The 26,040-nt window shown below is 54.8% G+C and overlaps 1 protein-coding gene, 1 long non-coding RNA gene, 1 other non-coding gene and 1 pseudogene across 15 annotated transcripts; 1 reads left to right on the plus strand and 3 right to left on the minus strand.

The window, feature by feature from the left end:
• Window positions 1-681: 681 nt before the first annotated feature.
• Window positions 682-24,526, minus strand: MAN1B1 (mannosidase alpha class 1B member 1). 2 transcript variants are annotated; one of them, XM_033238443.1, is made up of 13 exons: window positions 24,158-24,526; window positions 22,595-22,703; window positions 21,773-21,909; window positions 14,136-14,290; window positions 12,570-12,679; window positions 9,668-9,853; window positions 8,381-8,529; window positions 7,856-8,044; window positions 3,522-3,712; window positions 3,063-3,183; window positions 2,411-2,608; window positions 2,196-2,327; window positions 682-1,462 (listed from the first exon to the last, which is right to left on the minus strand). In XM_033238443.1, the coding sequence occupies exons 1-13, from the start codon at window positions 24,374-24,376 to the stop codon at window positions 1,259-1,261; spliced, it is 2,100 nt and encodes a 699-aa protein (XP_033094334.1). In that variant the 5' UTR covers window positions 24,377-24,526; the 3' UTR covers window positions 682-1,258. The 2 variants fall into 2 exon arrangements, with proteins under 2 accessions (XP_033094334.1, XP_033094335.1); XM_033238444.1 differs by lacking the exons at window positions 21,773-21,909; window positions 22,595-22,703; window positions 24,158-24,526 and adding an exon at window positions 14,408-14,631.
• On the minus strand, window positions 6,701-7,849 carry LOC117099116. 11 transcript variants are annotated; one of them, XR_004443708.1, is made up of 4 exons: window positions 7,615-7,849; window positions 7,509-7,538; window positions 7,382-7,469; window positions 6,701-7,350 (listed from the first exon to the last, which is right to left on the minus strand). It is a non-coding gene; the product is annotated as an uncharacterized LOC117099116 (long non-coding RNA). The 11 variants fall into 11 exon arrangements; XR_004443702.1 differs by having other exon boundaries at window positions 6,703-7,350; window positions 7,420-7,469; XR_004443706.1 differs by lacking the exon at window positions 7,509-7,538 and having other exon boundaries at window positions 6,702-7,350; window positions 7,382-7,461.
• Window positions 16,043-16,128, minus strand: LOC117099494. The gene has a single exon (XR_004443831.1). It is a non-coding gene; the product is annotated as a small nucleolar RNA SNORD62 (small nucleolar RNA).
• On the plus strand, window positions 24,400-25,791 carry LOC117099115 (annotated as a pseudogene). Its single transcript, XR_004443697.1, has one exon. The product of XR_004443697.1 is annotated as an uncharacterized LOC117099115 (transcript).
• Window positions 25,792-26,040: the final 249 nt, after the last annotated feature.

The following is a 26,040-nucleotide window of genomic DNA, read 5'->3' on the forward strand; positions in this document are numbered from 1 at the left end:
CGCCCACTGTCCCCAGGAGGACACAGGTGGCTGCTGTGGGATGTTGGGGGTTGTGGGGACACAGCCGAGGCCCACACTCTGGGCCCGGACCTCCACGGGGGGGCACAAGGCCGGCAATCCTGGGCTGGGTGCAGGTAGCCCTGCCCTGTGCTGCCACCAGCTCTGGGTTCCCAGGGAAGGGAAGTCTTCTGGAAGTGAAGGTGACAGATTTTTCACAGGGGAGAGTGGAGGGGTGCGGCCCTAAGAGGTCACCTGGTTCACAGTCGGGGGTACCCAGCCAAGGCCCAGGGTCAGCCCTGGGATAGGGACAGCAGTAGAGTGATGATGAGGATGACTCTGCCACCACAGCCCAGGGCTCGGGGCCACAGCCATGCCAGCCCACTGAGAGCTGCCTGACCCGAGGGCCCATGTATCCCTTAGCTGTGCGCCTCAGTGCCAGCCCTGCAGGAAAGCCGACTGTGTGAGATGCAGGAGCAAGGACACCTCCCGCCAGGCATCTGCCCCACGAAGCCAGGGACACGGAGCTTCCCCATGGCCTCTCCCTGCCCCCCCAGCAGGGGACAGCTGGAGTCCAGTCTCAGCAAACTGAATTCTGAGACACGACCCGAAGAATAGCTTTTCCACAACATCCACCCGGACTTTCCCGTCACGGAGACCCCTATAGACACAGCAGACACACGGTTACAGCAAATCAACTTTTATCTCCACCAAAAAGACCCATTCCACTGGAGGGGCCTGTGAGCCAGATGGACTTGCCGTCCAGCCCTCCAAGCCCGCTGTGGGGCGGCCAGGAGGATCCCTGAGTCCAGCTTGTAAACACCAGAGCCAGCCCTGGAGCCTCGGGCCTGTGGGGTCACAGCAGCCCCTCCAGACCCTTGGGTTGGGGACATCTGAGGCTTCACGAGCCTGGGCAGAGCTGCACCCTCGGCTGTCCACTCGGTCACCACAGTACCAGGGACCACCTCGAAGCCCACGGTGGTCGGCCCAGAGACCTGCTCAGGCTTCAGTCATCGTGAGTCCTGATTCCTGTTTTCTGGAGGACGCAGGCAGAGGCTCCAGTGGCCCGGCCCACACAAAGACGGCAGCTCTCACTCGGCCTCACGGTGTCCTGATGAAAGCAGAGACGAGGGGAGCCCGGAGCCAGTTCGGAGCCCGGGCCACTCAGCGGTTGCCGGCACCACGCGGGCCTTTGGAAAATGCCACAGACCCAGCAAGGCGCCTCCACCCACCCGAAGTCCCTCCGCCAGCAGCCGTCCCCCTAGGCAGGGGTCCAGATAGGCAGAGGGTGGGCTTCGGTGTTGAACACGTAGGCATCCAGGCTGAGCAGGTTTGGGTCGTCAGAGAAGAGCAAGAACAGATACTTGAGCGTCTCCCCCAGGAAGAAGCTCTCCATCTTGTCCCTGGGCTCGGGCTTCTGAGGATCCTGGACGTTGTTGATGGAAGAATAGCCGCCCGAGGGGACCTGCGCAACAGCCAGGGCCTCGTCACCAGACGGGGGGCACCCTGCACCCCCCTCAGCCTCATCACCAAAGCGCCCTCCACCTCATGGTGAACACAGCCGCCAGCGCAGCCTCGGGGTGGAGGGTGCCTCAATGATGGCCACCTCCGGGCGAGCTGTGGTTCCACCAGAGCCCACCTGGAGATGCCAACAACCCTCAGGCGACCGCCACAGACACCGCCTGCCCCAGAACCTGAGCTCGGGGCCTCACAGCTGCCTCTCAGGGCACAGGACACAGGGCAGACGGTGGGAGCTGAGGCAGCAGGGGCCTCAGACCAAGGTGACAGCAGAGCCAGGAGGTGACTCAGCCTCATCTGGCTCCAACGTGGAGGGCATGACCTCAAACGGGGCCTGGCCTGCAGTGCGGATGGCGCTCCAGTCATGGGTGCGTGCCTCCGAAATTGGAGGGGATGCTGGGCCCACAGGAGGGATCCTCCCCAGATAGGTCCTGAGAGATGACAATGAGGGGTGCCCTGCCCCTCTGAGTACTCTGGGTCCCGCACACCATGAAGCTCAGTGGGGATGGGGATGCCGGGGCCCCCAAGCTGCAGTGTGGCCACCCTGAGGCTGCAGCAAGCCCACCCCTCCCTGACCCAGGTGACAGCCACCACCAAGGGTGGGGCCAGCCTGAGTCCCACGGCCCAGATGCGTCTGTGGCCCGGTGGCCATGACCACAGGGGCGAGGACAGACACTCACCCGCGTGAACCGGCTGAAGCTCTGCAGAATCTCCCAGCCCCAGTCCTGGTACTTGCGGTCCCCTGTGACGCGGTACAGGTAGAAGAGGCTCTCCACGGTCTCTGGCCGCAGCAGGTTGTGCCTGTCTGCCGGCTGTGGGCAGAGCAGAGCTCAGGGCGAGGCCAGCCCTGCTAGCACCCTCCTCCTGACGGACCCCGACCCAGGCCCAGGCCCACCTTGACCTCCACGTCCCGACGGCCCGGCTGGGGATAAAGGTTGAAGTGCACGATCTCGGGACTCAGCCCCGTCTCCATCTGCCGGTTCATCTGATAACACGTCTCCATGAGCTCCCGGGCCAGCTCCATGTGGCTGGCAGGCAGGCCGTGGTAGACACCCAGAGCCAGCGTCCCTGGCAGGAAGCACACCAGGTGGTCCTGGAATCAGAGGGTCTCTTCAGCCCCAGATCCCAGGCCCGGCCCTCAGCCTGCAGCTGCACGGGCAGCCAACGTGGGGGCCCAGCGCTGCCTCGGCCCCGGTACCCTGGGAGGGGAGGCCATGCGAGGGCACTTGACATGGAACAGTGGAGCCGCCTGGGCCAGGCCCTCCAACCTGGCTCCCACACACCACCCAAGGACCTGCTGCACACCGGGCACGGGGAGGGCTGGGGGAGGGAGCTGCTCTGGGGAAGCCCTGCCCACCCCGGGTGCCACACAAGGTCTCGTTGCCCTGTTGCCAAGACAGGCCTGGCCAGGCAGCCATGGTTTACTTAGGGCCTCCACGTAGGCACCATGGCCAGGATTTCGTTGTTCTTTTTGACATCACGACTCAGGAACCTTGGAAGCCAAGGTAAAAGGGGCAGCGGCCGGAAGGCCCCACGGACACACTCACCATCTTGGCACTGAAGCGGCCGTGGGCAAGTTCCCCCACGAAGGTGAGCTTACTGGGCTCAGAGCGCCGCAGCAGGTGTGTCCTGACCCCCTCGATGGCTTCCACGTAGTCCTCCAGCAACCTGTGGACGTCAGCAGTCACCTCACTCTACCAGGATGGTGCACGGGTCCTGGGTGGCACCAGGGACAGGCACATGCTGGGCCCACACAAGCACAGCAGGCCTGGCCCTTGCCGGACAGAAGGTGCCACCCTGCATAGCCCATGGTCTTCAGTGACGATGCCCCCCTCACCCCCCGAGGCCACGGTGAGAAGTAAATGAATACACTCCCCACAGAAATGCCTGGGCCAGGCCTGGCACGGCTGTGGTTTCCTGACCCACAGTGGGGCGGGGGGACAGCAGGAGCAGGGGCAGCAGGAGTGGGGCGCCGCGGGAGCTGGGGGCAGTGGGCCGGGCCTCACTGTGTCTCCTGCTTCCCGCCCTGGATCCACTGCTTCAGCAGGTACTCATAGTAGCTGTCGGCCCTGGCGCCCAGCGTGAACACGCCCAGGTGGGTGAAGAGGCCGCTGTGGGTGTTGATGAACATGGGCACTAGCCCGTCCTTCTTCCCAGACAGGCCGTGGATGTGCTGCGTCACCTTCTCCACGGCCTCCTGCGGCAGAAAGGGGGACAGTGGGTTTACTGCCCGGGGAGAGCTGCAGGGTGAGCCGTAGAGGGGCTCTGTGAGCTATGCCTCCCCTCGCCCCAGCACCGACTGACTCCCAGCCGAGAGCTCTGTGCCCGGCCCACAGCTGTCCTCGCCCACATGGCTCCTGGTGGTCACACCACACAGCCACACAGCCACCAGTGCAACACACCTGAATGTCACTGCTCCCGACGGGCGGTCACCACAGAGCTGACCCGTCTTCAGGATGGCTGTCATCCCTTACTCGAAGGGACAGCATCTGACAACCACAGGCACTGTCCTCACGGGAGCCTGCCAGAGCTGGCCGTCAGCCACGGCTCTGGAGGGACAGCAAGTGTGCCTGCCTTCTGAGCCCAGTGTTGCTCCTGATGATGTGAAACACCCGGCTCCACGCCCTCCTGGGGAGCTCCCACTCGTCCTCCAAGTCACAGCCACCCTCAGCTCCTCAGGGCTCACGCCCAGCCGGCAGCACCAGCCGTCCTGGCCCACAGTGGGGCACAGGGTACCGGGACGTTAGGGCACGCCCAGCAAGGGCTCTCCGGATGTCTACCCAACGCAGACACCCAAACCCGTGCCAAGCGCCTTCGAGGCCTGGCTGCTTATCCCTGTGTACCTACAGCAACCAGAGGCCCTGGTGACGTGGGGGTGCCCATGGGCGCCTGGGGCCATTTTCTGAGCTGCAGTGGAAACGCCTTCTAAACGTCTGCATGGGAGCCTCACGTGGATGGTGTGGGCTGCACTTCTCACCACAAGTGGTCACAGTTGCTCTAAAGAGGGATGTGTTCAGCTCATGAAGAAGAACAGGGATTCGAACGTAAGGCCAAATGCATGAGCAACAATAAACAGACCAGCTGTGCTTCATGAAAATGATCATCTGTTATCTATTAAAATACACTATTAACAAAGTAAAAAGAGGCCGGGGACAGTGGCTCACACCTGTAATCCCACCACTTTGGGAGGCCAGAGTGATAAGATTGCTTGAACCCAGGAGTTTGAGACCAGCCTGGGCAACATGGCAAAATCCTGTCTCTACAAAAGAGAGACAGGGGTTTTCTAAACAACATTTTAACTAGCCTGGTGTAGCTGCGAGCTCCTGTAGTCCCAACTACTCAGGAGGCCACTGCACTCCAGCCTGGGCAACGGAGACCTTGTCTCTCAAAAATAGAAAACAAAAATCAAAGTAAAAACAAAACCAACAGATGAAAGAAAATATTTGCAAATCCCACTTCTGATATGGAGTAACTATACAGAATGAAGAACTCCTACAATTCAACAAGACAAACTACCTAATTAAAAAAACAGGAAGTGGGCCAAGTGCGGTGGCTCACGCCTGTAATTCCAGCACTTTGGGAGGGTGAGGTCGGTGGATCACCTGAGGTCAGGAGTTCGAGACCAAACTGGCCAATACAGTGAAACCCCGTCTCTACTAAAAATACAAAAATTAGCTGGACGTGGTGGTGTGCGCCTATAATCCCAGCTACTTGGGAGGCTGAGGCAGGAGAATCACTTGAACCCAGGAGGAAAAGGTTGCAGTAAGCCAAGATCGTGCCACTGTACTCCAGCCCAGGCAACAGAGATAGATTCTGTCTCAAAACAAAAAAACAAAAAACAGGCTGGGCGCAGTGGCTCAAGCCTTTAATCCCAGCACTTTGGGAGGCCGAGACGGGTGGATCACTAGGTCAGGAGATCGAGACCATCCTGGCTAACACGGTGAAACCCCGTCTCTACTAAAAAATAAAAAAACTAGCCGGGCGAGGTGGCGGGCGCCTGTAGTCCCAGCTACGTGGGAGGCTGAGGCAGGAGAGTGGCGTAAACCTGGGAGGCGGAGCTTGCAGGGAGCTGAGATCTGGCCACTGCACTCCAGCCTGGGCGACAGAGTGAGACTCGGTCTCAAAAAAAAAAAAGCAAAAAAAACAAATAAAATACCAGGCAGTGAACCTATGAATTATGTTGAGTTTAAAAAAAAAAAAGAGGCCAGGTGCAGTGGCTCACGCCTGTAATCCCAGCACTTTGGGAGGCCAATGGGTGGATCACCTGAGGTCAGAGGTCAGTTCCAGACCATCCTGGCCAACATGGCGAAACCCCATCTCTACTAAAAGTACAAAAAAACAGCCAGGTGTGGTGGCGGGTGTAGTCCCAGTTACTCGGGAGGCTAAGGCGAGAGAATCGCTCGAACCTGGGAGGTGGAGTGCAACTGCAGTGAACCGAGATCACACCACGGCACTCCAGACTGGGTGACACAGCAAGGTTCCGTCTCAAAAAAAAAAAAAAAGGGCAAACGACTTGAACAGGCATTTCTCCAAAAAGATGCACAAATGGCCAATAAGCACATGAACTAATCCCCAGCCCCGTTCGTCACTTGGGAAAAATGCACATCAAAACCACCATGTGAGCGCCACGGGGATGGCCACTGCCCACAAAACAGAAAGCAGCGAGTGCTGGCGAGGGTGTGGAGGCTGAGCCCTGGGCACTGCTGGTGGGAATGTGACACGGTTTTGCCACTGTGAAAACAGTATGGTGGGGCCTCAATAATTAAACAATGAGTTACCACGTGATCCAGCAATTCCATTTCTACTACTCAAAAGAACCAAAGCAGAGCCTCAGGCAGGTGTGTGCACCCGCGCTTCCAACAGCCAAAATGGCATAGCCCTGGTGTCCACCGGCAGAGGGAGGAGTAAACAAAAGTGGCGTGGCCACGCAGCGGATATTCAGCCTTAAAAAGGAATTTCTGAAACGTCTTTGCGTATGAAGCTTAAAGACGCTGAGTGAAAGGAGCCCAAATAAAGGGCCAAATCAGGCGGGTGCGATGGCTCACGTCTGTCATCCCAGCACTGTGGGAGGCCGAGGCGGGTGGATCATGAGGTCAGAAGTTCGAGACCAGCCTGGCCAACATGGTGAAATCCTGTCTCTACTAAAAACACAAAAATTAGCTGGGCGTGAGGGCACACACCTATAATCCCAGCTACTTGGGAGGCTGAGGCAGGAGAATCATTTGCTGAGATTGCACCATTGCACTCCAGTCTGGGTGACAGAATGAAACTCCATCTCAAAAAAAGAAAAAAAAAAAGGACAAATCGTGAGTGATTCTACTCACACGAGGAACTCCACACAGTGAGGTCCAAGGATAAAAAGCTGAATAGTGTTCTCCAGGGACTGGGGAGGGATACGAGGTGTCACTGTGTGATGGGGAAGGGGAGCTTCAGTTTTAAGATGAAAAGGGTTCTGGAGATGAAGGTGATGGCTGCACAACAGCATGAATGTGTGTAACGCCACCGACCTGCACGCCTGCAACAGCGTGAATGTGTGTAACGCCACTGACCTGTATGCCTGCAACAGCGTGAATGTAACGCCACTGACCTGCACGCCTGCAACAGCGTGAATGTGTGTAATGCCACTGACCTGTATGCCTGCAACAGCGTGAATGTGTGTAATGCCACTGACCTGCACGCCTGCAACAGCGTGAATGTGTGTAACGCCACCGACCTGCACGCCTGCAACAGCGTGAATGTGTGTAACGCCACTGACCTGTATGCCTGCAACAGCGTGAATGTAACGCCACCGACCTGCACGCCTGCAAGAGCGTGAATGTGTGTAACGCCACCGACCTGCAACAGTGTGAATGTGTGTAACGCCAACCTGCACACCTGCAACAGCGTGAATGTAACACCACCAACCTGCACGCCTGCAACAGCGTGAATGTGTGTAACGCCACCGACCTGCATGCCTGCAACAGTGTGAATGTGTGTAACGCCAACCTGCACACCTGCAACAGCGTGAATGTAACACCACCAACCTGCACGCCTGCAACAGTGTGAATGTAACGTCACCGACCTGTATGTCTGCAAGAGCGTGAATGTAACACCACTGACCTGCACGCCTGCAACAGTGTGAATGTGTGTAACGCCACCGACCTGCATGCCTGCAACAGCGTGAATGTAACACCACCGACCTGCATGCCTGGAAATGGTTAAGGTGGTGCGTTTTCTGTGTTTTATCACAATAAAAAACCTGAAAACATACACACACACACACACATACACAGCACCTGCTGTGATGAGCAAAAGGTGGCTCCAAGGGAGCCATGTCCAGCCGGAAAGCCCGCCCCCTTACCTGAAACTTCTTAGCCCCTGTGAGGCGGGAGAGCTCCCGGAACTCCAGCTGAATGCTGGTCACCTCGGCCACCGTGCTGTCGGAGGTCCACCGTGGTGGGTGCGCAACTCCAGTGCCGATGTTCACATCCGAGTAAGGAATCTTGGATGGTGTTCTGAAGGCAGGCATTAGCCGATTTCCAAAATCCTCCTGGTATACGAGCAGAGCAGAGCAGAGAACCAACGTTTCAGGTCACCCAGAGGCTTCGTCTACACGTCATGACTCTCGCCCCCTTGGCCTCATTGGTGGCGCTGAAGGCTCTCTGGGGCCGACACAGCAGCAAAGGAAACGGGCACCACTGCACTGAGTGAATGTCTCTACAAGGTCAGTGGTGATCAAAGTGGCTGCATCAGCTCACGAATATGGGCTCAGAAACAGACTCGAAGAGGAAACAGGAAAACAGTCACATCCCCACAAGTCCGCGAAAGGGGTAACTCCTTGAATGCGCGTCCACTGTCTCCTTGCAGGACACCCCGAGACACTTACAGCTTTCCTCAGGAAGAGGCTGTCCCCAGACAGGTGGTAGGCACTCAGGAGCCCCCCCAGGATGCGGATCGTGCTCTCAAACAGGTTGACGTCCACGTCCTTTTCAAAGTGTAACTTCTTTGACACCCAATTCCTGGCTTCCTCAAATTCTATAACAAAACAGTAAAGGATGCAGAGACAAATGGATGGGTCCAACGTTTTCCTATGATCTGTCCATCTTCAATCTTCAAAATGCGTTTGGCTGGGCATGGTGGCTCACGCCTGTAATCCCAGCACTTTGGGAGGCTCAGGCAAGTGCAGAGCTTGAGCCCAGGAGTTCGACACCAGCCTGGGCAACATGGCAAAACCCCATCTCTACTAAAAACACAAAAATTAGCTGAGTGTGGTGGTGTGTGCCTGTCGTCCCAACTACTGGGGAGGGTGAGGCAGGAGAATCGCTTGAACCTGGGAGGCGAAGACTGCAGTGAACTGAGATCGTGCCACTGCACTCCAGCCTGGGCCACGTCGCAAGACTCTGTCTCCAAATAACTCATGTTTGAAACCAGGAGGCGAACGTTGCAATGAGCCGAGATTGCGTCATTGCACTCCAGCCCAGGTAACAGTGTGAAACTCCATCTCAAAAACAAAAGCAAAAACAAAAAAATAAAAAACAAACCCACGTTCTGGGGCATTATCGTTCCCCTGCTGCAGGGCTTCAACATCACCTCCCGTCTCAAGGGGGTAAATCTTGAAGTCTCCAACATTTGTGAATAAAACAGAGTCAGCAGTGCAGTCACTGTGACCACAAATGGGTCACAATCAAAGGCCATGATACAAAAAAAATCACACAAGCAATTTACTGGTGGTCTTCAACCTATTCAAAAAATTAGGTAAATGTTTAAAATATCGCTTAAATAACGGAAGACACATACTCCCAATTCAAAATGGATATGCTGGTCTACGAAGGACGCTGCTGAGATCTGGACCCAGCAGGGCCCACAGTCACTCACCCCCACCACCCCCTGCTCCAAGAGCAGCACAGCCTGGAAATGCCCCTTGGACGTCCCCCAAAGAGGCCACGCTCAACTCCTGCAGAGGTCCGGGGACAGCTGCCCTGTGTGTGCCCTGGGTGGCTGGAGAAGAACAGGAACTGACCATAGTCAGCACGTCCACTCCTGCACCCAGAGGAAGGGAAAACCCATGGTCAGATGCAAACCACAGCGCTCACTCCACGTGCAACCCACACTCTGCCTCAGCACACGAGGCCCACACAGAGGGTTCAGCCCCTCCCCAGAAAGCACCAGGTACCTTTCCTCAGACCCAAGATCCACATGGTGTCCAGTGCGTCGATCAGCGTGAGCCCAAGGCCAAACCACTCGCTGAAGGACCTGGACACAGGCTTCAGCTCGTCGTGGCCCCACGCAAACTTGCGGTATCCTTTCCATGCGTGCAGGAAGACGTCAATCACGCCCTTTTGGCGATGGTTTGGATGCGCTAGTAGGAGAGAGAGCACAGGCCGTGGCGGGCCTCGGCACAGATGGACACCCTCAGGCAGAGCGCTGCTGTGACCCCCATTGGGCAAAGATGACCGTGAGTTTGGGATGACGGGAAGAGCGGTGGTGGGCACAGCAAAGGGCGGGGCCACAGAGGCTGCAGCAGCCCCCAGGGAGAACACAGTCTGGCAAGGGCCTGAGGCCTCCGGAGGCTACACAGGATGGCACCTGGCACCCGACCACCAGCCTGGGGCCTGCGCACCTCCGCCTGGCGCCTGGGCAGGCACGCCCTCCTTGGGCCTCGGTGGCCTCTGGCCAAAGGGACAAGACTGGCTGCCCTAAGGGCTCTGGGACAGCAGAGTGGAGCCTGTGGAGCAGCAGGTGAGTGTGGTGCCAACTCAGAATGTGAAACGCTGATGGGTGCAGACCTTGACACGAACACCCTCGACTCACACACACTCATTCTGCCCTATGGGCTTCAGATGCTCCACAAGACGCACACTGCAGACTCACTAGAGTCGCCTTGGTCACTCTTTTTTTTAATGCTATTTTTTTGGTCGGGCACGGTGGCTCACGCCTGTAATCCCAATACTCTGGGAGGCCAAGGTGGGCGGATCACCTGAGGTCAGGAGTTTGAGACCAGTCTGGCCAATATGGTGAAACCTCGTCTCTACTAAAAATACAAAAATTAGCTGGGCGTGGTGGCAGGTGCCTGTCATCCCAGCTACTCGGGAGGCTGAGGCACGAGAATCACTTGAACCCAGGAGGTGGAGATTACAGTGAGGTGACAGAGCAAGACTCTGTCTCAAATATATATATATACTTTTTTTTTGTAGAGATGGGGCCTCACTATGTTGTCCAGGTTGGTCTTGAACTCCTGGACTCAAGCCATCCTCCTACCTCAGCCTCCCAAAGTGCTGGGATTACAAGCGTGAGCCACCACACCCAGCCAACATTGACTAATGTGTGGATTGACACGTGTGTAATGGCACCATACCACACGTCCTCTCAGGAAAGGTTCTGAGGCCTCCTCGTGCTCATGGCTTGGCTCTGCCTCTGCACTCACTAATGCCGCAGAGATTGCTACACATCCCTCACAGGCCTGGGGCTAGGAGTCCCGGCTCTGGGCTCCCTCCCCACCTCAGAGACACCTGGGGGCATGATGAGAGCAGGGTTCCAGACTCAGCAATCTGCCATGAGTCCCACAGACAAGCAAACGACTCTGGCGGTGGCGGCCTCAGCCCTGGTTTTCCATTTGGAGAATGGGAGGGGGACCGGTGTACCGTGTCAGAGGGTGTCATGTGCGGGCAGCAAGCCACCCAGGTGCCGAGGTGAGAGACCGAGGGCACGAGCTGTTCTGGTCTAACAACATATATAAAGTAAGAACAGTTCTACTAGATATAGATCATAGATATGATTATATATGAATATCATTAATCATTAGTCTCTAGTAATTACTCTTTACTCCAATATTATAATAATCCTCGCTCTACAACTATAACCTAGGAAAAGCCAGGTCATACAGACATAGGAGCTGAGGGGACATAGTGAGAAGTGACCAGAAGACAGGAGTGTGAGCCTTCTGTGATGCCTGGGCAGGGCCACCAGAGGGCTCCTTGGTCTAGCGGTAATGCCAGCATCTGGGAAGACGCTCGTTACCAAGTGGGCTGTGGTCTAGCGGTAGCGTCAGTGCCAAGGAAAAGTACCCACTACTGAGCAGACCGGGAAAGGGAGTCCCCGTTTCCTGGGGAAGTTCAGGGAAGACTCTACTCCTCCACCTCTTGTGGAGGGCTTGACATCAGTCAGGCCCGTCCGCAGTTATCCGGAGGCCTGACCATCTCCCTGAGATGCTGTGCTTCAGCGGTCACGCTGCTAGTCCGCCTTCGTGTTCCATCCTGTACACCTGGCTCTGCCTTCTAGATAGCAGTAGCAAATTAGCGAAAGTACTAAAAACCTCTGATGTGAAGAAATAATGGCGTAGGCTGTGTCCTCTCTCTCTGTCTCTTCGCCTCGGCTGCCAAACAGGGAAGGGCCCCCTGTCCAGTGGACACGTGACTCGTGTGACCTTGTCAATCATTGGAGATGACTCGCGCCTTACCCTGCCCCTTTTGCCTTGTATCCAATATGTATCAGCGCAGCCTGGCATGCGGGGCCACTACCAGTCTCTGCGTCTTGGTGGTAGTGGTGCCCCGGGCCCAGCTGTCTTCTCTTTCATCTCTGTCTTGTGTCTTTATTCCTACAATCCCTCGTCTCCGCACACGGGGAGAAAAACCCTCCGACCCTGTGGGGCTGGACCCTACAGTCATGAGGCTGAAAGAGGCCGGCATGCACTGAGCTTGGCCGAAGGCCTGCACCTGGGAGGCTCCCAACAAATGGTGCTCAGAATAAAGCGGCCCGCAGAGCGGCCTGGGACTGGCCAGGCCGAGACCGGCGATGCAGCACGGGCAGCCGTCTCCAGGGATCCCGTGGGGCAGCCTGGCCCAGACACAAATCTCCCACACACACCTTCTTCTGCAGCCACATGCTCAGGGACAGCAGGCCAAGAGCCACATGGTGTCACCAAGGTTGCAGAGCCAGTGAGGACTCAGCAGGGGGATGCTGAAGGGCAAGGTGCACACCAGGGCTGGGGGCACCCACCACGGCTGAGACGAAGCCTGCACCCATCAGCCACCAGCCCCCGAGCGCCTGGGGAGGAAGGGGTGCAGGCGTGGCCTCACCTGGTGTGCCCTGTGTCCTGGCCGGTGGCAGGGGAGGCTTGGTGGGCACTTCTGCTTTTCTTGAAGGGAGCTCGGTGCCCTGCTCAGGCTCGATCACCGCTCCCCTCCAGCTTTGGGGGAGAAGGAAGGGCGTCAGCTGCCGTCAAACACGTGTGGCTCCGTGTTTCCCATCCCCACGCTCCACACCCACAGCCAAGGCAGGGCCCTGCACCCATCACGGCCCCATCTTCCTGCGGTGCAGGCTGCTGAGTGGCAGGAAACATACAGTTCAGTCCTGAGCTCCCGTGCCTGAGAGTCAAGACCACAGCACTGCTGCAAGGTCAAAGCTGGCCGAGGTCAGAGACCAGAGCTTGGAGAATCATGAGAAATACCTCTGCAGAGGCCAGAGGCAGGGGGTCTCTACGGTGGAGGTCCAGAGAATCTGTCATCCAAACAGGGGCACTAATGACAGTGAGGTGGCCCCAGGATGCCAGGATGGCCACACAGACGGGGACTGTCCCTACACACGAGACGCATGGCCACTCAAACTCCCCATCCAGAGTTCCGTCCGATGGCCATCAGGAACAGTTACGAGGTTGTGTAGAGGGCTTTCCACACAACCTCCTAGCTGTGGCTGGGCCTGAGCGTTCTCGTGGGGCCCTGTGGTGAATCTGTCCCATGCTCAGCGAAAGGCCTCTTATATCCACGGATGGCTTACATGCTGGGAGTACCAATGTGGCACTTTTGACAGGCTGAGGTCAAATGCTCTTTTGCTCTGGAAGTAAGGTCTCCTTGCATTCATGCCAACGCTAACTAGAGTGCAGTGGCCCTCAAATTCTCCTCTTGGCAGTGAGGACCACTCACATGCACACATCCACGCCTCTCACCATGCGCCTGAGTTCAGGGCCTCTGGGCCCGTTTATTCAGAGCCCATCTCTCATGGCTGACGGTGCTTGTCTCAGGCCACTCCTGCACAGCAGCCCTCACTAGCCCTGGCTCTGTCCACGAAGCAGAGCTCAGGTCTGGCCCACACTTTGTGGGGGAGACAGGACGCCTGCGGGGATCCCTGCCTTCCACCTCAATTACATCAACTCTGTTTCTAAGAGCGTAACATGGAGCCAGAAACGAGGCTGAGATACCCCAGCACCGAACAAAGCTTCACTGGGATCCACAACCTGGACCTGACCAACCGGGCAGAGGACAGCACCCTGGGAGCCTGGGCACCGGGCAACTCCCTCTCGCTCTGCTCTCTGCTCGACCAGATGGGGCTCAGGAAAGGAGGTGGCCCGGGCAGCCAGTGTCCACCTCTGAGCCTGGCTCCCCATCCCCACCCACCCGTGCACCCTTCACACCACACGAAATGTTCTGAGACATTATTGCATACCATGAGGACATTATCGGGGACCTAATTTAGCTCTGACCTCCAGTTTTAAAACTTCGATTCTGTAATCTAAGGTTGATGAAGACAGATGATAGAGCATACATTGTCAGTTTCAAAGGAAAATAGACACAATGCGTTTTCGTGCTCTTGTTTTTTGGAATAGAAAGCCCTGAGCTGCGGTGTGCAGCCTGCCCTGCGCTCTGTACCTGATGACCGTCCTCTGAGGATCTCCTTCCGGGTTGGGGTCCACAGGGACGTCTTCCCTTTTCATGGCCTCCTCCTGGGTCCCGTCCTGCAGGTCTTGGCTGGGGGGTCTAATCTGCAGGTGAGGTGGTCCTCGCTGGACGTGTCTTTGTGACTTCTGTAGAGAAATCAGTCACCCAGGAAATCATGGGGCGCCTGCGAGGCTGCCCTTCTTTCCCTCTACGGGACACCCTCAGGTGCAGCCCACACCTCACTGACTGAGCTTCCACCTCACCTCAGACTAAATTACTTTCGTTTTTCAACACGACAGGCAGCTTCAGAAGACAGCTCCTTAGGAGCCTGGGGACACTGCCAGCTGGCTAAACGGCCCCAGGCAAAGCGCTTCAGCCCCTCCCGCGGTGGGAATATTTCCAAACTCTCACAGGTCCTAAAGGCTTCATAAGAAAGGGGTGCAGCAAACACCAGCTCCAGCAACAGCTCTGGGTCCCCAGGCCTCCCGCACAGTCATCGCAACGTGAGTAAGGCGCCCACATCCTCACTACAAAGCACAAAGCTTCCCATGACATATGGAGCTGGGTTCCCCTTGCCAGGCGCCCCCCTGCTGTGTGATGCGGGTCTTCTGGCCACCCCCACCGCCCCGTTCCCTGTTTCCACACCTGCAGGCACAGAGCCCCATCCTCTGCTTCCTTCCCCATGTGAACAGGAGCGTGGGAAAGCTGCAGACTGTGTCACGGACCAAGGCTTAGTTCCTCCTGAGTCTAGAGGCAAATTCATTCTCTCCTATGGCCTCGGTTTTCTGTGGTATTGCCAAACCTTGATTTTCATTATTATAGAGACAGGGTCTCCTTACGTTGCCCAGGCTGGTCTCAAACTCCTGGCCTCACGAATTCCTCCTGCCTTGGCTTCCCAAAGTGCTGGGATGACAGGTTGGAGACACCACACCCGGCCCAAACTATAATTTTGTACTTCTTTACTGATGGATGTTTAGATTGTTCCACTTTTTTTTTTTTTTTTTAAAGGAAAGAATGACTACTTATGGCTGGGCACGGTGGCTCACACCTGTAATCCCAGCACTCTGGGAGGCTGAGGCAGGTGGATCACCTGAGGTCAGGAGTTCAAGACCAACCTGGCCAACATGGTGAAACACCATCTCTACTCAAAGTACAAAAAATTAGCCAGGCATGGTGGCGCATGCTTGTAATCCCAGTCAGAGTCTTGCTTTGTCACCCAGGCCAGAGTGCAATGGTGCAATCTTGGCTCACTGCAACCTCCACCTCCTAGGTTCAAGCAACTCTCCTGCCTCAGCCTCCCCAGTAGCTGGGATTACAGGTGCGTGTCACCACACCTGGCTAATTTTTGTATTTTTAGTAGAAACGGGATTTCACCATGTTTGCCAGGCTGGTCTCGAACTCCGGATCTCAGGTAATCCACCCACCTCAGCCTCCCAAACTGCTGGGATTACAGGCATGAGCGATTGTGCCCGGCCTGTTTTTGTTTATTTGTTTTTTGAGACAGAGTTTTGCTCTTGTTGCCCAGGCTGGAGTGCAGTGGTGCGATCTTGGCTCACTGCAACCTCTGCCTCCCAGGTTCAAGCAATTCTCCTGCCTCAGCCTCCCAAGTAGCTGGGATTACAGGCACCCACCACCATGCCAGGCTAATCTTTTGTATTGTTAGTAGAGCCAGGATTTCACCATGTTGGCCAGGCTCGTTTTGAACTCCTGGTCTCAAACAATCCACCCATCTTGGCTTCCCAAAGTGTAGGGATTACAGGCGTGAGCCACCACGCCTGACCCCAGCCTTTTTTTTTTTTTTTTTTTTTTTTTGCCTGCCTCGGCCTCTCAAAGTGCTGGGATGACAGATGTGAGCCACTAGTTCCACTGTGTGTTTGTCTAGTCTCTTCCCCACCAGGTCACGCAATCACTGTCCTCTTCATCTCCCTGCTATTGAGTCCACAGTGGAAGGTCGGAAGAAACTATTAGAATTACATCACTAAGATCATCTAGTCTTAAATCACCATTACGAGGGTCAGGCGCGGTGGCTCACACCTGTAATCCTAGCACTTTGGGAGGCCGAGGCAGGAGGATCACTTGAGCCCAGGAGTTCCAGATCAGCCTAGGTAACAAAGTGAGACCTCACCTCTACAAAAAATCAAAAAGTTAGCCAGGTGTGGTGGCACATTCCTGTAATCCCAGCTACTTGGGAGGCTGAGGCAGGAGAATCACTTGAACCTGAGATACGGAGGTTGAAGTGAGCCAAGACTGTGCCACTGCACTCCAGCCTGGGCAACAGAGTGAGATTCTGTCTTAAAAAAAAAAAAAAAAAATCGGCCGGGCGCAGTGGCTCAAGCCTGTAATCCCAGCACTTTGGGAGGCCGAGACGGGCAGATCACGAGGTCAGGAGATCAAGACCATCCTGGCTAACATGGTGAAACCCCGTCTCTACTAAAAAATACAAAAAACTAGCCGGGCGAGGTGGCGGGCGCCTATAGTCCCAGCTACTCGGGAGGCTGAGGCAGGCGAATGGCGTAAACCTGGGAGGCGGAGCTTGCAGTGAGCTGAGATCCCGGCCACTGCACCCCAGCCTGGGCGACAGAGCGAGACTCCATCTCAAAAAAAAAAAAAAAAATCACTATGGGTTCAATGATCACAGTCTTATGATCTTGTAGGGACGTTCTTCTGAGTTTTAGTTTTATTCCCAAATTTTCAACAGAGGTTTGAATTTTGATAGGGAGTCAATGGATTTACAGATTAATTTGGGGAGAACTTAAATCTTTTATTTATTTATTTTGAAACAGAGTCTTGCTCTGTCGCCCAGGCTGGAGTGCAGTGGTGTGACCTTGGCTCACTGCAACCTCCGCCTGCTGGGTTCATGCCATTCTCCTGCTTCAGCCTCCCAAGTAGCTGGGACTACAGGCGCCTGCTACCACGCCCGGCTAATTCTGTTTTTGTGTTTTTAGTAGAGACAGGGTTTTCACCGTGTTAGCCAGGATGATCTCAATCTCCTGACCTCGTGATCCTCTCGCCTCTGCCTCCCAAAGTGCTGGGATTACAGGCGTGAGCCACCACGCCCGGCCACTTAAATCTTTATAGCACAAGAATAAAATGTCTAATTATTTAGATCTTTTCAAATACCTTGAGTGTTATACTTTTATTCATACTGACCTTATGTATTTTAATATCAGGATTATTCCTGTGAACTTGGTGGCATTCTTTTCTTCTTATTGTGATGGAGATCTCTTTCCTTCTTTTTTTTTTTTTTTGTCGAGACAGAGTCTCACTATCACTCAGGCTGGAATGCAGTGGCGCGATCTCAGCTTGCTGCAACTTCAGCCTCCCAGGTTCAGGCGATTCTCTTGCCTCAGCCTCCTGAGTAGCTGGGATTATAGTCACACACCACCACGCCTGGCTAATTTTTGTATTTTTAGTAGAGACGGGGTTTCACCATGTTGGCCAGGCTGGGGTCTCAAACTCTTCACCTCAAACCTCAAGTGATCCGCCTGCCTCGGCCTCCCAAAGTGCTGGAACTACAGGCGTGAGCCACTGCATCCTGCTGAGATCTCTTTTCAATAATATTTTCTAATTGATTACTGCTACTATATAGCAAAGTTCTCTAAAACTAATTTCTAAGCCTGATGAAGTCATAAGAAGCATACTTGGTAAAGGATGAAATATTCTAACTCACAACAGTCATACAAATAATAAAGGAAAATATGAAATTCCTAAGACTCATCAAAGGATACGGACAGCTTCCGGGATGGGAGCACATACGGCCGCTCATCACCTCTCCCCTCCTGTAAGTGTCCCTGCTTCTAGGTGAGACACACAAACGTCTATGAAAAGCAGGCACCAGTTTTTGACTGTCGCATTGGAAACATTACCAACACGAGAATGCCCAGTGCTGCCAGGGTACCACTGACTGTTACTCTCAGCACCATAGCAGGGGAAGCAAATTCGGAAATAGTGTGTCATGATACACATCATAGGACTTCAAAATATTCACAACCTTTAACTCTTAATAGTTTATGTACTATGGATGTAATGGGGACGTTTACAAATGAAGAAAGAATCAACAGATAAATGACTTAGAAATGATAGTTTATCCAAGCAATGGAGAAGAGCTATAAAAATCTGCATGAAAGGGAACATTCTCATGTGCATTAAAAAAATATAGGGACCAATCCAGCCCCTAACCCTCAATTACGTATACACGTGTGTATCCAAATACCAATCCAGACCCTAACCCTCAATTATGTATACATGTGTTTATCCAAATAAAATTATTATATTATTTTTTTTTTGAGACAGGGTCTCCCTGTCATCCAGGCTGGATCATAGCTCACTGTAGCCTCAACCTCCCTGGGTTAAGCGATCCTCCCACCTCAGCCTCCCAGGTAGCTGGGACTATAGGCATGCACCATCATGCCTGGCTAATTTTTTTTTTTTTTTTGGTAGAGATGGGGGTCTCATCATGTTGCCCAGGCTGGGCATAAGCAATCTGCCTGCCTTGGCCTCTGAAAGTGCTGGGATTACAGGTGAGAGCCACCACACCTGGTCAAATAAATTGAAAGACATATACCAAGTGTTTCAAGAGTTGGACTGGAAACAGGGGTAATGTATGGCTGCTGTGTTTTCCCCTTTATACCTTCTCAATGTTCCCATTTTCTCTCCTAAGTCCCTATAACATTTGAAATCAGCCAGGTGTGGTGTCTCATGCCTATGATCCCAGTACTTTGGGAGACTGAGGCAGGAGGATCACTTGAGCTCAGGAGTTGGAGACCTGTCTGGGCATCACAGTGAGACCTCATCTCTATTAAAATATAATTTTACAACTTAAAAAAAAATTGAAATCAATCAAAGTAAAATGTTAACAGAAAGGGATCTGGCCTAAACATAGTCTCATCCCTAACCAGGTCTAGATAAGTGCCAGGGTCTGAACAGGAGAGGCGGTGCAAGTGGTCCCTGGAAGGCAGGATGTCTCCAAGTCGACACTTGAGAAAGACACAGAATATTCACCACCCACCACCCCAGCTGCTCCTGGACACTAGGTACTGGCTTATGGGTCACTTGTGAGGGGCGGAAATACATCTTTCAGTGGAAAAAATGCCACAGTCTGCTCTCAGGCAGTTATGATACTACATATGCAAAGGAGAGGAAGGACCAAAGAAGGAAAGGAAGCACCTGTCGGCTTTCAAGTCAGGAAATTCAATTTGTAGACAAAGACCTTGGTCAAAGGCGGAAACCCTCACACCCAAGAATGTGGAGCAGTGGCCCCATGACCAATCAAGAATAGGAGTCTCCCAGCAGGCACGGCACCTTCTCGGGGCCACTTCCCACCCTACACCCTCTGCCCCGCTAGACCACCCTTGGAGAAGCGGCTCACAGACACGAATGCTGCCTTTGAAAGGAGAATGTGGCCTTGCTTCCTTCTGCTTTTTGGTACTGTCCATCCCCTCTCTATTGAGCTTATAGCAATTTTAAATGGACACATTTTCTTGTTAAAGAAATCAAAGGGTCGGGCATGGTGGCTCATGTCTGTAATCCCAGCACTTTGGGAGACTGAGGCGGGAAGATCATGAGGTCAGGAGTTCGAGACCAGTCTGGCCAACATAGTGAAACACCGTTTCTACTAAAAATACAAAACTTAACCGGGCGTGGTGGCGGGCGCCTGTAATCCCAGCTACTTGGGAGGCTGAGGCAGGAGAATCGCTTGAACCCGAGAGGTGGAGGTTGCAGTGAGCAGAGATCAAACCACTGCACTCCAAGCCTAGGCGACAGAGTGAGACTCCATCTCAAAAAAAAAAAAAAAAAAAAAAAAAGGCCGAAAGTGGTGGTTCACACCTGTAATCCCAGCACTTTGGGAGGCAGAGGTGAGCAGATCATGAGGTCAGGAGATTGAGACCATCCTGGCTAACACAGTGAAACCCCATCTCTACTAAAAATACAAAAATTAACCAGGCATCATGGCACACGCCTGTAGTCCCAGCTACTCAGTACACTGAGGCAGGAGAATCACTTGAACCCGGGAGGCAGAGGTTGCAGTGAGCCGAGATTGTGCCACCGTGTGTCAGCCTGGGCAACAGAGCCAGACTCTGCCTCAAAAAAAGAAAAAACGTCAAAACACCCCCACGGCAGTCTGAGGGTGACCCAAGCTCATGGGAGCAATGCCACTCTTGCTGGGATCCTTAGCCAGTGGGCAGCAGCCTGCCTCCATCTCCCAGCCCAGGAGCTGCTCCTCAGCAGGTTACCACTCCCAAGGCTGCTGTTAGAAAGCGCTGTTTGTCCCTATCACAGCCCTGAAGGGAAGTGAAACCTCCACCTGGTGCGGAGGACTCTGGTCACAGGTGAAGGTCCCAAGGCACTCCCACACCTCCTAGACACAATCACAGATGTACCAACAACAGTAACTAACACCCTAAGGGCCTTCCGAGCAGCCACACCAGAGTCAGCACCACCCGGGTGTTCTCAACGGCGTTGAGGATTTGGCTGTTCTTCCTGAACCAAACATTCACTGACAGGACATTTTCCTGGTTCTCTGGCTGCCTCCTGACCCATCCCCAGTCTCCACTGCCCCTGCCCTCCTCCCTGACCTCAATCTTCTCAGCCTGGTGACACCCAGACTAGGCCTGGCCCCTTCTTACCACCTTTCCAGACGACACAAACCACCTGTACCTAGGGACTCCTAAAACCTGTCTCCCCTGGCAGACTCTGATCCTGGCACCACCTGCCCACCAAGGTCTCCATGGTGCCTCCCAGGCATCTCACAGTGGGCAGATCCAAAATGGAGCCCCTCAGTGTCCCCAAGCCAGAGCCTGTGCAGCCTTTGCTGGCCCCTCCACCCGGAGACCTGCCCTCTTTCTCCCAAGGCCACTCCTGCGGAGCCCTCCTTCCACCACTCAGCTTTTCCCACGGCCAGGCAGCTCTTCTGGCCTCCTGCCCTCCACTGTGTCTCCACCCAGCAGCCAGAGCAGTTTCACAGTAAATACCTCAGACATCCAGTCCCCGCCAAAATCTTCCCACACACATCAACGGAACACTCCAGTGCTGCCTCCAGGATCTGCAGGACCAAGGCTGGTCTGAGCCAATCTCTGCTCCCTCTCCCAGCCCTGAGAATTTCACCTTCCCGCATATGCCAAGGTCCTCCTTGCCTCAGGCAGTTTCACTCAGGCTCAAGTCTGCCTCTCCCCACCTTGCCTGGTGCCAGCAGCTTCTCAGCCCTCAGATCTTGCCCTCAGTGCCACGGCCTCCCTTAAGCACTCAGGACCAGCCACTGTTCTTCACCAGTGCCCTGCTCTTTTCCACACAGGATGTACACCATGTGCCACCTGCCTCTGCCCGTCTGTTCCTGGTTTCTCACCAGCCTTGCCTACCAGCTGTGGCTTCTCGAGAGGAAACAGATCTGTCTTATTCGACACTGCACAGTCAGAAGTAAAATGGGAACTGGCCATGGCTGGTCTTCAAGAAGAATGAAGCAAAGACTATGCCTCTCTTTCTCCAAGTATTATCCGACCAGTCCAGAACCAGAGAGAGGTAAACACATGGTAACAAATGGTAAAGAAAAATAATTATTTTCAATCTTCAATGGTTTGAAATGCCTCTGGATTGAACCCCAGTTATAACTCCACACCATTTGCTCAAAGTACCTGCGATGAAATCTCTGGGAGGTCCTCAGGGTTGGTGTCTGCCTTCTGAGGAGCTGGTAAGACGGGTGGATTTGCTGGTTTCAACCCAGCAATTTCTGGCCTCATCTTCTGCTCTTCCTCTAGCCTGAAAGCCAGAGCTGAATAAGAGAAGCTATTTTATTTCAAATATGCCACAAGGCCTACAAGAGATTTAAACTGCTTCATAAAAACGCTTGGCAGGTGCTATCCATTACAAATCAACATTTTAAGACCCGATAGTGACTGAAATTAATTCAACAATAGCCCACGGGAATGAAATCTTTTTCAAAACACTTGGCAGTTTGTGTCCTTATCCATAACACAGAACCTCAAATCTTTTGCCTTCCTATTTTCCATTCAGGGATATCCAGCGTGTGGCAGATGGACAGGAGTGCTTTAGCTTTGCTCCACAGAGAAGCATCTTAGACCGACTGACAAGAGATTCTCTACGTCCTCACCAGAACTCTGCCTGGTCTTTTCCAAATACACGCTAAGGAGTGTTACGAAAGTAGTGTGGTTATTTAGGTTGAGAGTTCAAGCCCACCAGCTGACTTACTCTATGAGGGAGGCTGGACATATCAGTAGTTACACCAGATGCCTAGAAAGCAGTCAGACAGCATCAAATTAACGTCTGTGTTCTAGACAGGTGGTTAAATACAGCTCTACCTTTCTCTTTATCTTGATTTCTTGCCAATTCATTGCCATATATGCCTCCTGGAGCTGTTTAAGGTAGAATGCAAGACTGCTTCTGCCCAACCAAACCTCAACACAGATACCATTTTCAAGTACACGTATTTCTGATACCTTTCCAATGGTCAGCCAAGTTGATGTAGAAGAGCAGTCCACAGAAAATCAGAAAGGCAAGGAGGAAGAGAATCATATTCCGCTGCAATCTTGACAGTTGCTTCCATTTCTAAGGGAGGTACAGAGAATGACATTTCTTACTGAATATATCATATGGAAAGTCTCAACTGTCACAAATTGTGACAACAATAAGGAATGCAGGAAGATCCAGTGTTCAGCTCTATTTTCTTTCTTTCTTTTTTTTTTTTTTTTTGTTGAGACGGAGTCTGCCTCTATCGCCCAGGCTGGAGTGCAGTGGCCGGATCTCAGCTCACTGCAAGCTCCGCCTCCCGGGTTTACGCCATTCTCCTGCCTCAGCCTCCCGAGTAGCTGGAACTACAGGCGCCCGCCACCTCGCCCGGCTAGTTTTTTGTATTTTTAGTAGAGACGGGGTTTCACCGTGTTAGCCAGGATGGTCTCGATCTCCTGACCTCGTGATCCGCCGGTCTCGGCCTCCCAAAGTGCTGGGATTACAGGCTTGAGCCACCGCGCCCGGCCCTTTTTTTTTTTTTTTTTGAGACAGGGTCTCATTCTGTCACACCTAGGCTGGAGTGTAGTGGGTGGAACGCGGCATGAGCCACCGTGCCCAGCCAGCTCTATTTTGAATGGGGAAAAGTTCCCTCTCAGCAGGGAGTAGGAACATTGCTGGGACTATATACTACAGATGTCATTAATACAGTAGTGTAGATGACATGTGAATAAGAAAAAAGTAGAAGGCCGGGTGCGGTGGCTCAAGCCTGTAATCCCAGCACTTTGGGAGGCCGAGACGGGCGGATCACGAGGTCAGGAGATCGACACCATCCTGGCTAACACGGTGAAACCCTGTCTCTACTAAAAAAATACAAAAAACTAGCCGGGCGAGGTGGTGGGCGCCTGTAGTCCCAGCTACTTGGGAGGCTGAGGCAGGAGAATGGCGTAAACCCGGGAGGCGGAGCTTGCAGTGACCTGAGATCCGGCCACTGCACTCCAACCTGGGCGACAGAGCGAGACTCCGTCTCAAAAAAAAAAAAAAAGTAGAAACATTTCCGTCATATTTCATCAGCAGTGGAAAAAGACTCCCGCGATTCCCACAGATGTAACCCAGGCACCGCCCAAGCGATGCATGGGTCCGGATGCGGTTATCAATGCCCTTCGTCCTGAGACCACCACGAACACACCAGGAGCCAATCAAGAGGGGCTCATTTCTCACAGTACTGAGGGGAGCATACACCACGGGGAACCTCCGGTTTCTGCTCCAAGAGGGGCAGGCGCCTGGGCCAGGACCTTGCAGAAAAGCGAACGAAGCCTTGAAAACCTGCTGGGGCTCCAAGCCCTCCTCCCACCACCGCCCCGCAGAATTCGGGCCGCTGAGACCGCTGCAGCCCCGACCCGGAACGCACATTTGCCCCTTTTTGCAGGGAAGGGGTGGAGAGGGCGGCGCCAGGGGAGTCGAGTCCGCCCGCCCAGGCCCCGCTAGGAGCCGCAGGCTGGGAGGGCGGCGGGCACAGCGGCCCCGGGCCCCGGTCAGCCCGGCGCGGACCTCACCCTCCAGCACGAGCGCCGCCGCCAACTCTTGCTGTTGTCATAGCTCTCGCCAAAGCTCAGCGTCACCGAGATGAAGTCCCGATGAGGCGGCGGCGGCGGCGGTGGGTACATGACTACGGTGGTGGCTACAGCCCAAGGGGCCCCGCCCACTGGCGGCGTCAGGAAGTCCGACTGAGAGGAACCGAGAGCTCCGCTTCTCCGGCCCTCGCAGGCAGCCATTGCACAGCCGTCAACAGCCCGTCCATCGCACGGATACACGACTGCGCATGCGCCGCGTCTCTATGAGGCCTCTGCGCCTGCGCCTGTCTCCGCACGTTCCAGCGTACGGGACTGCGTTCTACGCGTTCTACGGCGGCTGCGTCAGAGAACGGCCGCGACTCCGTCCTGCCCTCAGGTTCATTGCGCTTGCGCCGGCACAGATGCGCTCGGAGCGTAGCTGTAGCAACAGGGCGGGCCTTGGTTCCGCTTGGGGCGTGGTCGCTGTCTGGGGCTCCCACGTGGTTCGCCTCGCCGGTCTGGAGCTGGGCTACTCTCGCCTCCTGTCGTCCGTCTGCACCGGCTTTGCCCACGCCCTCACGGGAGACGCAGATACCCGGGACCCGGGGAGGCGCCCGGGCGGCGCCGCCATGTTGGCAGGGAGTCCCCGCGGCGTGGGATTGGGGCTGGGAAGCTCGGGAGCCGTCCTGGGCTGGGGGCCACCCTGGCCGCGTGGTCACCGGCAAGAAGCCCAGGGCCTCACCCAGGCGCGGGGTCTGGGGGAAGGACCGGACCCTCCCGAAGTCGCGGACCCTACCAGGCGGCACCCGGGCTGGGGAGGCCTCTACCGCGAGCTAAGCTGGCCGCGCCGCATCTCATCGTCCCCGGGGCCCGAGTGCTGCGCCTGGACCAGGGCCGAGCGAGGGGGCCAAGCGGCCGGCTGGACCCACAGTCCCCATGCCATAGGCGGGTCGGGGCTTTCAGACCCGGCTTCAGCCCTCCAACCCGGTAGCCTTGGAGGTCAGCTTGAGATGACTGCTCTTCCTGCGCGGGTTGTCCTCCCCAAAAAACGTCCAAAATGGCAAAGAGGCGTCCGTGGCCGCCCGAGGCCCTCCCTGCCTGGGTTCTCCCCTGCGGAACCTCACTCCCGGCCCCTCCCTCATTCTCTCCTGGCCAGGCTCCCCCTGCCCCTTGGGCGAGTCCGCTGCCTCCCACGGTCCTGACTGTGGCATTTCTGCGTGTCTGGAGGGCTCTCCCCGGCAGTGACGTCCTGCTTAGCACGTGGCTCGTCTAACTCTGTTACCCTGGCCTCCTGCCCTCCTAGGGGTCATCTTAAGCTTTCTGCTGGTCTCTTCCCCCCCGTGACACTTGCCGTTACCCAAATGGAGTCGTTTATGTTACACTTAACAAGAGGCCCTGAAGAAGCCCTCACAAAAACATTAGCAACGGAGCCAAACTCTTTTAACCTTTGCTCTTTATAACCCTTGGTTTCAAGACAACTTATGGGAACTTCTCTTGTCTTTAAAAGATTCCCCTTGGGGCCAGGCACAGTGGCTTCTGTAATCCCAGGACTTTGGGAGGCTGAGGCAGGCGGATCACTTGAGGTCAGCAGTTCAAGACTAGCCTGGCCAACATGGTGAGACCCCCGTCTCTACAAAAAATACACACAAAAAATTAGCCGGGTGTGGTTGGTGGCGGGCGCCTGTAGTCCCAGCTACATGGGAGGCTGAGGCAGGAGAATTCCTTGAACTAGGAGGTGGAGGTTGCAGTGAGATCGCACCACTGCACTCCAGCCTAGGTGACAGAGCAAGACTCTGTCTCAAAAAAAAAAAAAATTTCCCTTGAGCAGGGCACAGTGACTCATGCCTGTAGTAATCCCAGCACTTTTGGAGGCCAAGGTGGGCAGA

The sequence above is a fragment of the Trachypithecus francoisi genome, unplaced genomic scaffold (genome assembly GCF_009764315.1).
Source record: "Trachypithecus francoisi isolate TF-2019V2 unplaced genomic scaffold, Tfra_2.0 Lachesis_group16, whole genome shotgun sequence".
Classification (NCBI taxonomy): Eukaryota; Metazoa; Chordata; class Mammalia; order Primates; family Cercopithecidae; genus Trachypithecus; species Trachypithecus francoisi.

Excerpts from the sequence above, each read along its gene's own strand:
- MAN1B1 (XM_033238443.1), bottom strand. The coding sequence starts at position 24,376 with ATGGCTGCCTGCGAGGGCCGGAGAAGCGGAGCTCTCGGTTCCTCTCAG. Across the intron at positions 14,291-21,772 it reads TCCCAGAGATTTCATCGCAG|AAGTCACAAAGACACGTCCA; the intron begins GTACTTTGAGCA and ends ATTTCTCTACAG. Across the intron at positions 2,328-2,410 it reads GTCGGGACGTGGAGGTCAAG|CCGGCAGACAGGCACAACCT; the intron begins GTGGGCCTGGGC and ends CTCTGCCCACAG.